Source organism: Sorex araneus, chromosome 5 (genome assembly GCF_027595985.1).
Source record: "Sorex araneus isolate mSorAra2 chromosome 5, mSorAra2.pri, whole genome shotgun sequence".
Taxonomy (NCBI): domain Eukaryota; kingdom Metazoa; phylum Chordata; class Mammalia; order Eulipotyphla; family Soricidae; genus Sorex; species Sorex araneus.
In genome coordinates this window covers 22,371,920-22,386,692 of record NC_073306.1, presented here as the reverse complement: position 1 = coordinate 22,386,692, position 14,773 = coordinate 22,371,920, and the positions used below count along the sequence as shown (strand labels likewise).

Sequence of the window (14,773 nt, the reverse complement as noted above, 5' to 3'; positions counted from 1 at the left end):
GGGAAAAGATAAATAGCCTACGGCAGATTTTTTTTTAACTGTAGGAACTGAAGATTACAGGAATCATCAGAAAATATGACAGAACAAAGCCTCTTGTTAAAACTGCAGTATCACAAAAACATTGTTTTAAAATGTCAGAACAGTTTCCATGATCATCAGTCCTTTCAAGTTAGAACTGATACACTTACCTAGTGTGGAAAATGATTTAAATATTAAATTAAGTGTACTTATTTTGAAGTTTGATTTCTAAGCAAGTGAGATTACTTATACATTTCTACAGTACAAAAGAAGGAAAATTATATACTTACACAAATTTTAAAAATACTTTTGAGGCACTATAAAAATGTATTTATTGTTCATTGGTTATGGTCATTGGTTCGGTCAAGGCGTTGAGTTAGAATAATGAAGATGTGGACTCTGATTCTAAGTCACTTCCTTACTATATGACTGAGCAAGTGATATGACCTCTGAGTCAAAAAAAAAAAAAATGGACCATGTCAGGCCAGAGAGATTGTACAAAGGTCTGGAGCACAAGCTTTGAATGCTGGAGGCCCAGATTCAATCCCTGAGCACAGAGCTAGGAGTAACTCCTGAGCACCATTTGCTGTGGCCCCCAATCCAAAACATCCCTCTCTCCTTAACCCTGAAGACAAGGACGTTAAGATGGTAATAGCAGAAATATGTCCAAGATCATGTAATAATGAAAACTTACGAGATCATCCTTCATGATGCTACTTACAGACAAGGGAAGACAAGAGAGTTGGGGAGATGGCTCCAGAGGCTGGAGCACAGGCGTGGCTATGCAGGGGAAGTACTGCATTCTGGCCCAGGAACCAGATACACCAAGCACAAGGACCTAGTAGTAGTACTGCCAGGTGGACCCCACAAAATATACCAAACAGAATTTCAAACTGTTCCAAAGGAACATGAACTGAAAAAAAAAAAAAAATCTCTGATTCTGAACCAGTTATCCCCAGCCCCACCTCCAAAAAAGAAAGAAAAAAGTGTGGGATCCTAAGGACTGAATATGGAAACTGCTGATTCAAACTAGGTAAATCTATACTCTTGACCGTGTCCTGACTGTCACAATCAAGCCAGGCATTCTTAGACTTCTACTGATTTACCCAGCGTATACATTCAATTCAATTACAGTTTTTCAATTCCCAAGAGAACACTTGTGAAATATCACAGTCTTTTGTTATCTCAAAACTCCGTATTTTGTATTCTCTAAACTATATTACAGATAAGTAACACTTTAATAGTTAACTAAGGATTCCCTACAAACATTTTGTAAGACAAGTAGGCAAAAGTATGTTTTGCAAAAGAAAACCTGGCATTGTGGGATTTATCATTCTCCTTCCTGGAAAACTTCTCCACAAATCTAAAACTGAAGCTCCAAAGCAAAGTTAAAGTATCTTAACAATGTTCCTTTCTCGATTTTCTCTCCAATAATAAACAAAATCAAAACACTAAATATAAATTTCATTCCACCTCATACACATATTTTTCCTCTTTATTCTCCTGTTAAGATAGCTTAAACATAGCAAATCTAACTACATTTTAACAGGTTAACCACAAACATTATTACACAGGCAAAACACTGGCTTTTTTTTTTTTTTTTTTTTTTTTTTGCATTTTGGGTCATACCCAGAGATGCTCAGGGGTTACTCCTGGCTTTGCACTCAGGAATTACTCCTGGCAGTGCTTGGGGGACCATATGGGATGCCGGGGATCGAACCCAGGTCGGCTGCGTGCAAGGCAAACGCCCTACCCGCTGTGCTATCACTCCAACACTGGCATTTTCTAAGTTAGTGATCTTTCAGACGGTTTCAAGGCAAGCATGTAACGTTTTGGTAAATTATATCAAACATATTGAAGTATACTTCTTATTCATATTCCACAAGCATATTTAATTTACAGAATTAGTTATTAATTTCCACAGACATGAAGGCTACAAAAAACTGAAAATATGCTATACTTCAATAAATTCTATGAACTTCAACTATTGTACAGATCACCAAATCATCGACCAAATTAAACAAATGTTACATTAAAAGTGACATTTTCCTTCCAATGTCACCAATACGGCTCTTTTATATTCAACAACAACAACAAAAAAGATGGCATGAATTTCTAGGGGGTGTGGGTTTTATAACATCAGGGTGGTATGTTCTTTGGATGTGCAGCTGTTGAAAGCTGGGTCATAAAAAAAAAGAGAGAAATCTTCAGAGAACAGAGGCTTTTTCTTTCCGTCTTTAATCTCTGAGCCTCTCTCCCCCTTTGGGTGGGCACCCTGATCCAACTGTGCCTTTCCTGGAGAGAGTCCTGTTCTCACCAGCCACCTCGCGAGCAGAGCGGGACACAGGCGAAAATAAGAAAATGCAGATCTTCTCGTGCCACGTCTCTTCGGAAACAGCCAAGGTCATCAGAAGGTCAGGCAGCTGGGTCGCAGTGTCGCTGCCCACCACCTCCTTCCCTGTGGGGCCAGGGCGCAGGGCGCGGGGCGCGGGGCAGGTGCCCCTCCAGGGAACCAAACGGGTGCAGCCCGGCCTCCAATGGCTCATAGGCTAATGATTCCCTTAACAGTGCCTGGACAACCCCCACCCGACGGTGGCCCCCGAGAGGCACACCCAAGCACCCAGCGCTGTCTCCTGCCAGCCCAACAGAAAAGCGGTTGACAGCAGGCACCCACGCACACCTCCTGCAAGGCCGGAGGCTCCCGCGCCGCCCCCTCCCCCCCAACGGCCCTCCGGGACCCCGGGTCACTGCCGCCGGCGCCCGGGCTCGGGCTCGGGCTCCCGGAGCGCGGGGGGCCGCGGCATCTTGAGGGCCACCTTGACGAAGTCGTAGATGAGCCACTGCAGCCCCGTGAGGGTGCCGATCATGAGGATGCGCGCGAAGAGGCCCTTCCACAGGCCGCCCGGGCCCAGGCGCCGCAGCACGCCCAGCGCCGTGCTGCCCTTCTCCTTGTTGAGCACCGACACCACCGAGTCGGCGGGGTGCGACACCACGCCGCAGAAGACGCCGGCGATGTAGCCGGCCACGAAGGTGACGGCCAGCTGCTCGCCCTTGGTGCACTCGCTCTGCGGCTTGGGCACCACGTACTGGTAGAGCGCCTCGACGGTGCGCTCGAAGCAGGCGAACTTCATCATGGTGTAGGGGATCTGGCGCAGCCAGAGCGGCGGCACGCCCTTGTAGAAGGCCCGCGGGCCCTCCTCCTCCAGCATGCGCGGCAGCGCGCCCCGCAGCGTGTGCGCGTAGCCCGGCTGCGTCTGGATGCGCACCTTCAGCGCCTCCATGGGCGCCAGCGCCAGGTCGGCGAAGAACTCGGCGCTGGCCGACGCCGCCAGGTACAGGCTGGTCCGCCACTCGAAGGCCCTCTCGGGGCCCAGCAGCTCGGCGTAGCGGATCTTGAAGACCTCGTAGAGGCCGAACTTGAAGAAGCCCTGCAAGGAGTAGCCCACGAAGGTGGGCGCCCAGCCGCGGGCCAGGCCGCGCACCCCGTCCTCGTGCAGCGTGACGCCGAAGCCGCTGAGGATGCTCCGGTACTTGGCCGGGTCCACCTGCATGCGGCACTTGACCACGTCCAGCGGCAGGATCAAGGTGTGCGTCAGCCCGCAGCTCAGCATGCCGCCCAGGCCGCACAGCAGCAGGAACTTGGGGGAGCCGTACTCGGAGCTGTACTCCTCCTCCTCCTCCTGCCGCGGCGGCGGCTGCTGCTGCTGCTGCTGCTGCCGGGCCCTGAATCTGCCGGCCATCATGACCCCGGACCTGCCCCCGTCGCTCATGGCCGCACTCGGGCTGGGTCACTCCCTCCCCGCGGCCACAGCGCTTGGCTCCCTCACGGAACGCGAGGAGGGGACACTGCAAAGTGAGGGTCGAGCGCTAGGCCGCCCACCCAACGGTCTGCACGTGGCAGAGGCGAGATGCGAGGTGGCCCCGCCCCAGCTCCAGCCGCGCCTGCGCAGCCCCTGCCGTTGGCCCAACCCGCCAGCCGGAAACGCTCCTGCGGCTGCCCCGCTGCCCCGCCCCCCAGCACCTGTGGGCGAATGAGCTTCTGGCTGGGGCAGGAGCCCCGCCTTCATCCCCGCCTCGACCAATGGGCTCCGTGGGTCTCCGGGTCTTACCTGGGGAAAGGCGGGGAAAGGCTTTGGGCCCGCCCAGCGCGGCTTCCTAGTCGCGGAAAAAGAATTTGAAAAAATAAATCAACAAGTACAAGCACGAGTAAACGCAGGAGTAGGCGAACACATAGATGAGGAGGACGGTGACGGGGTGGAGAGTGGCCATGCACCGCTGCCTTCGGGAGAGGCCTGCGAGCGTCCTAACGCTAGGAGGACTGGGGAGAATGGGTGTCTCCATGGCCACCAAGGGTTCTACCAGGAACCTGGCATCCGAGGCCCAGCCCCATGGCAGTTAACCTTACTTACATGGCGTTCTCCTGCGGCAGGGCTGGCACCTCCCCACAGCACGTGCATCCCACTCCTGTTTTCTCCCGGTAGTTGCAGGGCTTAGGAAGCATGGAAGTATTAAGTTGGGTGGCAGAGACGTAGTACAGCAGCTCGGGTGCTTGTCTTACACACAGCTGTCCTCACGTAGATCCATGGCACCCCCTACGGTCCCCCTGAGCCCCTCCAGGAGTGATCCCTGAGTGCAGAGCCAGAAGTAATCCCTGAGCATCACTGGGTGCGACCCACCCTACTCCCCCCAAAAGGAAAAATTGAGAAGGGGGGTGTACTGATTATTGATACACATTAAAGTATTTTGCCCACTAACTAATGAATCCCGGTGTAGTTTAGAAAATCAGAAAAATGAGTCAGTACTACTGTCTTCCTTCAGGAGCCTGTATTCTGGTCAGGTTGGTTTGGAAAATGAGAACTAAAGTGATTCCAGAGGTAGAGACAGAGCTTACACGAATCCGTTCACCTGCCTGAGCCTGACCCTGTGCAGGGCTAGGCAGTTAGCAAAGAGCCAGGCTTAGTTCTTCTTAAACAGTAAAATTGGCATCCTGTGATGAGTATTGTAAGAGGAGTTTGAATGACGTTCTCAGTAAACAATTAGCAGACAACTAAATCTTCCTGATGGGAGTAATAAGACTTCTCAGCAGAGAAAAAAAGTGTAATGAGGATTGGACAGGAGGAACAGGAGTCTACTTGTAAAGAAGAGTGGAAAGATAATTCCGTGTTAAGAGAAACATGAGCATGGCTTAAAGGAGTATTTCAACATTGTGGGAACAAGCTAGGGGTTAGGAAGAAGGGAGAAAATTGGGCCAGATTATTAAAAAGTCTTTAAACCTATCAGGATTTTGAATTTTAACGGATAGGATGATTTAAATGAATCACCAGGAGTGCTCTAATTTAAAACTCAGATCATACCCCAGACTATCTGAATGAGAATCTCTGAGGATAGTATGTGCAAGTTAAAAAGATCCCAGAAGTGGATTGTTTAAAATTTTTTTTTAATTGAATCACAGTAACAGTTACAAAGCTTTCATGTTTGAGCTTCAGCCACACAACACCCATCACTTCACCACTGCACGTTTTCCAACACCAATGTCCCCAGTACTCCCATCCCACCTCTCCCCCTGCCTCTATGGCAGACAATTTCCCCCATACTCTCTTTCTACTTTTGGGCATTTGCTTGAATTTTCCCAACACCATTCAAACCTGCCTACCAGGGGCAGGCAGACGCTAGGTAATTTATTTTCTATTGCTCACTCTGAATATCATGAGAGGTCGTGTGCTTTTGGAATTCTAAAATTGTAAATGGTTGAGGTCCAGAGACATCTCTGTAGGGCAGTAATCCATTTTGAAATTCATTTGGGAGTCACTGCTGCTTCTCTGGACCAGGGCCATTGGTGCACAGAGTTGGTGCCCAGAGGCAAATTAGGGCATGACAGCAGTTCCCTAAGCGGGCAGGGAAATGGGGACTGCCTGACTTCTCTGCCACCGCTGTGAGGCCTGGAGTCCAAGTCCTGGAACCCGCACACCTGGGCCTTGCTTCTGGGAGCTCTTGGTCTCCAGGGTTTCATCTGGAGCGGCGGAGAGGGCTCACCTGCTCCATCTGCGGTGCCCGGTGAAATTGGCTGGGTACGGGGTCTGGAGAGATCTCTGGTGCTCTGCTGTCTTCTGGGACTCGCTGCTGCTTCTCTCAGTGGGTTGTTATTAAACTTCATGTTTGGAAATCACAGTAGGTAGATTATAGGATTTCCAGAAATTTTTAAGTGTCTTTGATCAATAGTTTAGTATTTATATCCCTGAACTGGGAATGGACTCTGAAAATCCATCTCATCGAAAACTTCAGAGGAGTGCACATTACACTATGTTATGCCATATTTAGAATTTTGGGTACAAAATTCTAACCATGCACTGTAGATGATGACTAGAGGGCTAGCAGAGGCAGACATGTTTTCTCAAGCAACAAATTTTACTGAACACCTGTCCTCATTATAGTCAAATACCAGTGTCGAATGAATGCAACTAGGCCATTGAGCTGTAATGTTTTGCAGCTAAACCTGTTGATTCATCAAGTTAAGGAATCAAAACCTAAGAACTGAAGTAAAGGCAACATGGAAAATCGGAGTTTGTATCCTTCATTTACCCCCCCCCGTTTTCATAAGCTAATACAACAAAATCAGAGTGTTCAGATAAAACAATAACAAACACAATGGCTACCTACTGTTTGCCAGGTGATTTATTTACTTGGGTTTTGGGGCCACCTCCAGATATGAACACAGGTGATTCTTGGCTGTGGTCAGGACTGACTCCTAGAAGTGTCTGGAGAACCATGTGTGGTGCTGAAGGGATGCAAGGCAAGCACACCTTACCCTTGTACCATCTCTCTGTCCCTGCTAAGTGATTAAATATAAATCTACTGCAGAAACTGTACTAAATATTCTTCTTATTTGATAGATAATGGCTTGACAGCCAGTGTTGCTCTCTATCCAAAGTCAAAGGCCTCTTTGGTAACATAACCCATTTTTTGGGTATCTGGCTGATCTTGAGATTTGATCTTGACATTCTGTTAGTTCCCTTCCATATCAAGACATTTTAGTTTGGATGAAGATATTTTTAGTCTCAAATACTTATGTCCATTGGTGATTTCTCCTTGATGATCTCACAAAGGTGTCTATACGACATATCTATACAAGAAGTTCTTGGGGCTGGAGCAATAGAATAGCAGGTAGGACGTTTGCCTTGCACGCGGCCAACCCAGGTGCGATTCCCAGCATCCCATATGGTCCCCTGAGCACCGCCAAGAGTAACCCCTGTGCATCACCAGGTGTGACCCAAAAATCAAAAAAAAAAAAAAAGAAGAAGTCCTCAGCCCTGAATCCCCATCTTTGTCATGCTCTTCTGCTTTACACTGTCTCGAGAATTAGGTGCAAAATATGCCTACCAGAAAGAAAGAAAACTTTACTTCAATAACTCACCTTTCATGTGTTTTCCTGGTAATTACAGTGTTTCTGCATTTGCTTGAATTTTTCTCCATTTAATAAATACAATGAACTTTCTATAGGTAACTTTATACCCCAATGGTGACTCTGTATGTCCATGGTCAGAGTTTAGAAAAGGCAAGTTTCAATACATTAATAGTGGCTGAAGTACACTAATAAACTTAATTTCTTAGGATCTTAATGGGAACTGGTATTTAAGATTTATTAAGCATTGCTGTGTCAGATACTATAATACAGCCATAAATTGTCACTCACTTTTCTAGCTATATGACCTGAGATAAGAAGTTTAACCTCCTTCTGAACTTTATTTATTAATTAAAAAAATTTTTTAGGAATATTTCTAAGAACCTTCTAGAGCTGTTATAAGAAGGAACCGAGAGTGCAACCCTCCTGGCCAGCTAATATGCATTGCAGGAATGCCAGTTTGGTTCCTCACCACACTCTTCTGGCCTGCCTGAATTCTCCCAGAACACGGGCCATGTGGCATCACAGTCTCTCCTCTGCCTGCACCCGAGGGCATGATTTGCTCAGTTAACTCAATTCCAACTGAGAAATCAAAACTGGCAGAAATGTGAACTTGCTTGACAACGTCCCCGGATGTGTTGGGGCAGAAAACAAGACAGACACTTGCTTTCCTGTGGCATAGCACCTTGGGCCATCTAGACTAACGGGACAGACTATCAGACAGGCACCTTCCTTTCCAAATTGACCCCTCCTGCCAGAGGCTTTCTCCAGCTGAGTTCTAGCTTGGGTGACCAACTCATCCTGGTTTCCCTGAACTTTCCTGGTTACAGCACTGAAGACATAGTGTCTCTAGAACCTTCGGCTCCAGGCTGATTGGGAGCGATGGTCATAATGCCTTCAGAGATGCGTACTCAGGGCCTCTAGACATTTCCAGTGTGTCAGTCTAAGAGTCACTGACTTTAGGGTATCCAGGCCCATTCTGCTTCTACCTATAAGCCTTGTAAAGGTTATCTCACTTTCTCAAACCTCAGTTTTATAAGGTTTGTCCTCTCCTTTCCTGGATTATTAAGTTAAAAGACAGCATATTGCTAGCAGTGTTGAATGCCCTCCAAATATGTTTGTGAGTTTGTTCCCCTATCCATGGCTCTGAAAGGCCCCGAAATAAAAGGTTTTGGGCAGCAGGGCACTGTTACCACTTTCCCTACCCACTTGCCTGCATGGCCCACACCACTCACCCCATCCTCATACCAAAGCAATAAAGCTTTAGTCAAAGATGGCCAGACTCTGAGCCTGCACTGAGTTTGACCTTATCTAAATGTGTCCCACATGCCCGCAGTAATGTTCCAGTGTCTCTGGATCATTTTAAATCTTGTCTATTTAATTCATATTCCTTCTTACTCTGGGAGATTTATGGTGTACTGGAAGGGAGGGGGAGTCAAATGTTTACTCTTAGAATTATTTAATCTCAATCAACTCATTATGCTGATAAATTGTGTACTCCCGCCCACTCCCCATTTTTCTTGACCAGATTAGAAACAATGACAGGATTTCAACAGAGATTTGTTTGTAATACTTGGTCAGATTTGGAATGACGAAATTCCTGAAACTGTCTCTTAAAATAAATATTTCTGATTTATCTGGCAAGTTAAATGGAGGAAAGCAACAATCCCGAACTCATTAAACTAAGTGTACCTAAGCATGTATAAAAAATTGGAAGAGGTAATAATCCCCAAAGGCTTAGATGAAAACAGTTCAGGACAAATCTTTATGCCTCTTTGTTGTTCAAAGAGGCAAAGCAGCATTAGTGTTCATAGGGATAGTAACGGTTTGCCTGAGCTGGGTTCTGGGGAGAGAAGAGTATAGACTGAATAATGTTGTTTAATTTTTTACTAGGGCTGGAGAGATAGCACAGTGGTAGGGCGTTCGCCTTTCATGTGGCCGACCCATGTTCGACTCCTCCGCCCCTCTCGGAGAACCTGGCAAGCTACTGAGAGTATCGTGCCCGCACGGCAGAGCCTGGCAAGCTACCCATGGCATATTGGATATGCAAAAAACAGTAACAATAAGTCTCACAATGAGAGACGTTACTGGTGCCCACTCGAACAAATTGATGAGCAACAGGATGACAGTGACAGTGAATTTTTGACTAAATTTCCAAAGTTCTTAATATTAAATGTCCTAAGAACTTCATTTATCAAGTAACATGTAAATAATATTTTATTTCTTATTTGTTAGGAGGATTCCCAAGTCACAGCTCAAAGGATCCAAGGGCCACTTGGAGCACTATGCAGCCTGGCTGTGTGGGTCAGAGGGTCGATGTGTGGGCCTGGCAATGAGGTGTGTTCGGGTGCCTGGGGCACTCAGGACCACGCCTGGTGACCGCACGTCATTAACAGGCCTCCTGGTGGGGTTGTGATGGGCCCTTCCTCACAGCAGTGCAGTGACTTCACTGCAGAATGCACCTTTCTTTCTTTTCTAGCTAACGTGGTATTTTACTGGAAATGTACACTAGATAAACACGAAACTATTTCTCTTATTAAATAAGCTTCAAAAAATCAACTCTCTTCCCATCCCTGTGGTTGTGGCTGTGAAGGCGTCTGTGATGACGCAGGCTTACACACAGCTGTGGGACTTGCACTCATGCCTCTGCGGGGAAGAACTCGTTTTAGTCTCACTGCTGTGGCATGCTTTTGCTGCCGTGCAGGCACACTTTGGTCGTGCTGGCAACAGCCCCGGCCATGGAGCCCTGCAGATCACTCACTCGGTTGGTGGTGCTGGGAGTCCCAAACAGCACAGAACGACAGTGCCCAGCACGTGGGGGCTGCTGCCAGGGATTGAACTTCCAGCCTTGAGCTTGCAAGGCATGCACTTGGTGACTGAAAATATTCTTATAAAAATGACGTCAATCTATCTGAAGATCCAAAATGCAAATGGAAAGTTGTATTAGACTCTTCCAGCTGATGTGTTCTAGTGGTCAGACGAACATCTCTAATTCCAAAGCATAAGAGTCTTTTGCTTCCTCCAGAAAGCCCCTGAAGGATCAGGAATTGATTGACATTTTGAGGCGATCTAACCTGTGTGGTTGATGACAGTGTGACAGCTTGAACTTTAGCAGCTGGTCTTCGGAAGTGGAGGAAAGCATGAGAAAACTCTTGTCCAAGGTGATCCAATAGAAATACAATGAGGCAAAGAAGCAATTAAATTGTGTTTTGTCTTTTGGGCCACTCCGGCGGTGCTCAGGGGATATTCCTGGCTCTGCACTCAGGAATCACTCCTGATGGGGTTCAGGGGACTATATGGGATGCCAGACATAGAACCCGGATTGGCCACGTGCAAGGCAAGCACCCTACTTGCTGTACTATTGCTCCAGCCCCACAATTAAATTTTTTTCTGTTAGACATAGTAAGAAAATAAAATAGGAGATCATCCCCGGGCGTGGAGAGCATTCTGGAGCCCTGAGCACTGCAAGGACCTAGATGCTGCTCAGCATAGCCCGAGCACCTCAGCACGGCTGGGTCAGAGCAGCCCCCACACTTACCTGCAGACCTGCCCTGGGGGCTGACAGCTCAGTAGGGTTGGGGGGGTAGCTTATCAAATAAGGTAGAACAATAATAATCAAATAAGCTGGGGAGATATCTCAAGGGGATGGAGCACATGTTTTGCACGGGGGAGTGCCAGGTTTGATCCCTGGCACCACAAGGTCCTCCAAGTACCGAAGGGCAAGACAGCTGGGAGCAGCCACAGGGCACTGCTGTTGTGGAGCCCAACCCTACCCCTGCCAAAAGAGCAGAACGAAAATATCATTTAGATCACTTGTATCACTTGTCATCCCGTTGATCTTCAATTAGTTCGAGCGGGCACCAGTAACATCTCCACTCATCCCTGTCTCGTGCTAGTGTAGCCCAATGGTATCTTCTCACTTCAGGAACACGAAGAGCCTCAAACTGTTTATTTGTTTAGAGTTTTGACAAAGAAGTCTGACCATCTCATTAGGTGGGTGGCCACACGGTCTTTTGACATCCCGTGGAAACAACTTGGTAAACAGCTCTAGTCCAGTGGTTATCTCTGAACCGCATTATGTGTCCGGCCCATCTGATTTTCGACGCGTTGGCAAGTGAGACAGTGTCCCTGATTCTCGACCACCGACAGAGGTCGGAACTCCGGATTCCTTCTCTCACTTGAGTGAAGCGTGATACTCTAAGCATAGCTCTTTCGATTACTCTTTGGGATACCTGAATAGCGTTCTCATCCTGTTTTCACAGGACCCAGGTCTCTGAGGCATATTTTAGTGCAAGAAGAATGGTGGAGTTGAAAAGATGTGCCCGGAGCTGGAGGTTCTTCATCCTCTTAACCACTTCTTTGATGCTCTTGAAGGTGTTCCATGCTGCTCTCTTCCTCCTGCGCAGTTCAGGTGACAGGTTGTTTGTCAGGTTGAGTTCTCGACCTAGGTACATATAACTGCTGCATTCAGAGATGTTCATTCCATTGAGGGCAAATGGAACGTCAGGAACTAGTTTGTTTCTCATTGTCTTTGTGAGATTTAGCTGCAGTCCGACTTTTCCACACTCACGGTTGAAGTTGGCCAGCATTTGTGCTGCTTGGCTGATACTTGGTATTATGAGAACGATGTCATCAGTGAAGCAGAGGAGGTGTAGTTGCCGACCGTCTATCTTCACTCCCATTCCTTCCCATTTCAGTCGTCACATGACGTTCTCAAAGGTGGCACTGAAGAGTTTTGGTGAAAGGGTGTCACCCTGTTGAACCCCTCTCTTTACGTCGATGATCACTTCCTTGTAGAATGGTGAGATCCTGGTGGTGAATCCATAATACAGCTCATGGAGGATCCTGATGTATTGAGTTTAAACACTCTGTTTGGCTAGGGCTTTGATGACCACTTCAGTCTCAACAGAATCAAAGGCCTTCTTTAAATCAATGAATATTAGACAGAGCGGCATCTCGAGTTCTCGAGAAACCTCAATGAGCGTGGTCACTATGTGGATATGGTCGATTGTGCTCAATCCTTTTCGGAACCCAGCTTGCTCACATAGTTGTCCTTCATCTAGTGTTCTGCCAATCCTATTCAGGATGACTCATGTGAATAACTTGTAGACGATGGACAACAGGCAGATTGAGCGATAGTTGCCCTTGTCGTGGATGTCTCCCTTCTTGTACAACAGAACTGTCCTGCTGGTTTTCCATTGGGACAGAACCTTGCATTCAGATAGGTAGCATGTGAAGTCAGTGTATTGACAAGTACTGGCGGCAGATTCTTCAGGTATTCGGGTCTGACCTTGTCTGGACCAGGTGCTGTATGCTTTTATACCAATGAAATGGTGTGTGGGATTTCAGAAGGGAGAACCCTGGGAACGACATATCCATCCTGCAGAATTTGGTATGTGGGCAGGTGGACGTGGCTATCAAAGAGACCCAAGTAGACATCGTGGATAACCTTTTCCATTGCCCTTCTGGAAGATGTGATAGATCTATCAGGACATTGGAGGGCAGTCATCTTGGTCTTGTAGTTGGCGAAGGACAGGCGGGTGTTGCGAATACTTTTCCCAGCTTCTGCGCATCAGCCATTTAGATCAAAATAGCACTTTAATTGGTCACCTACATAATTAATGAGGTATTTCACAATCCTCTCCCTGCCGTGTCTTTGCTCTCTGTCGAGCACCTTTGATGTTCAGCACCCCTTCACCTGGACAGATGAGGAACAGCTGTCACATGCGCCAGCATGGCTTCTACTTGAGTGTTCCACTTGAGCTTGGAGAGTGACCCAGAAAGTTTCTCCAGCTGAGTCAAGTCTTCTGGTTGGAGGTGATCTGGGGTAGCACTTCATTGCACTATTGTCCCATTGTTCATCGATTTTCTCCTGCGGGCACCAGTAATATCTCCATTGTGAGACTTGTTGTTACTGTTTTTGGCATATCAAATATGCCATGGGTAGCCTGCCAGGCTCTGCCATTTGGGCGAAATACTCTCAGTAGCTTTCCAAGCTCTCTGAGAGGGATGGAGGAATCAAACCCTGGTCGGCCTCATGCAAGGCAAATGCTCCTCTACCTGCTGTACTATCACTCCAGGCCTGGGGCAAGTTAGAAACATTTCATTGTTTTTCTTTCCCATTTCCCTTGCCCCTTCGTTCTCCTTCATATTCTGCCATGCATGCTAGTCATGTGTGACATGCCAGACTTGGGGCTGGGCATTCTATACTCATTATCTCACTAATCCCACAAGAAACAGAGATCTTATTTTATATAGTAAATTATAAAAATATAGGATGGCCAAAAATAGTGTTTGCTTGAGACTAGCCTCTCAGTCCTGCATATTTCTGCCACTTCCTGTATACCCTGGGTAAGAGTACTTCAATTTTATCATTGATCAAATAGACACAATTGGTGCCTTCCCTACAGATGTTGTTCCAGGGTTTAAGTAAGATCATGTTTGAAAACTGAAAGCACTCATTAAATATTTACATGACTAAAATGGATATATGTATTTGGCAGCACATTTTACAAATAGCTCCTGAGGCACGAGGAAGTTAAGGCACAGGGGCTGGAGAGATGGTACATCAGGTAAGGTGCTTGTCTTGCACACAACTGACCCAGGGTTAATCTCGGGAATCCCATATGGGTCCCCCGAGCACCGCCAGGAGTGAATCCTGAGTGCAGAGCCAGAAGTAACCCCTGAGCATAGCGAGGTGTGGCACCAAACCCTTGCGACCCCCCCCAAAAAAAAGAAGAAAGAAAGAAAAAGGAACACAGCCAGATAGCCAGGGTAGCACAGCTAAGCAGTCGTGATCAAATTCTCTCTTAGTTTTCCCAGTATCCCCCTTTTGTATTTGAAGTGCACAATGGGTTGGAGCACCGTTGGTTGTAGTGGCTGGACACACTTGGTTGCCACACACCGGAAACAGCCTGTTTCTGTGATGCCACAGGGATCACAAACGGCAGTGCCACCAGGTCTATCACCCTTGGTATGTGGACCAGTGCCAGGGATGGAATGAAAGAGACCAGGCCCACAGGCAGGCACTCTTCCCTGTCCCCAGACCCCTGGAGCAGTTTTTCTTGACATCTGATTAAAGTCACAACACGGACTGCATATATACTGACTCTGACAAAAAATGGAAAATTCTCTTGAAAAACAAATACGAATTCTTGGTATCTGCTTGCTACTATCATGAAGCATAATGGGGTGGAGGGTGTATTCTGCTCTTTGTTTTGATCAATAGAAATATATTGTTCTAAGACACTAGACAAGGAACATACATAGGAAAGGAAAGATTAAATTCAATTTTCCTTGCTCCTTTGTTCTACTTGACTCTGATTTTACCCGTGTGTATATTGGCATTTAACTCAT

General features: G+C 47.1%; 1 protein-coding gene across 1 annotated transcript; it reads right to left on the bottom strand.

Moving 5' to 3' along the window:
• Positions 1 to 2,762: 2,762 nt before the first annotated feature.
• LOC101555893 (phosphate carrier protein, mitochondrial-like) lies at positions 2,763 to 6,060 on the bottom strand. Its single transcript, XM_004607325.2, has 2 exons — positions 6,052 to 6,060; positions 2,763 to 3,698 (listed from the first exon to the last, which is right to left on the bottom strand). Exons 1-2 carry the CDS (start codon positions 6,058 to 6,060, stop codon positions 2,763 to 2,765), a joined length of 945 nt encoding a protein of 314 aa, XP_004607382.1.
• Positions 6,061 to 14,773: the final 8,713 nt, after the last annotated feature.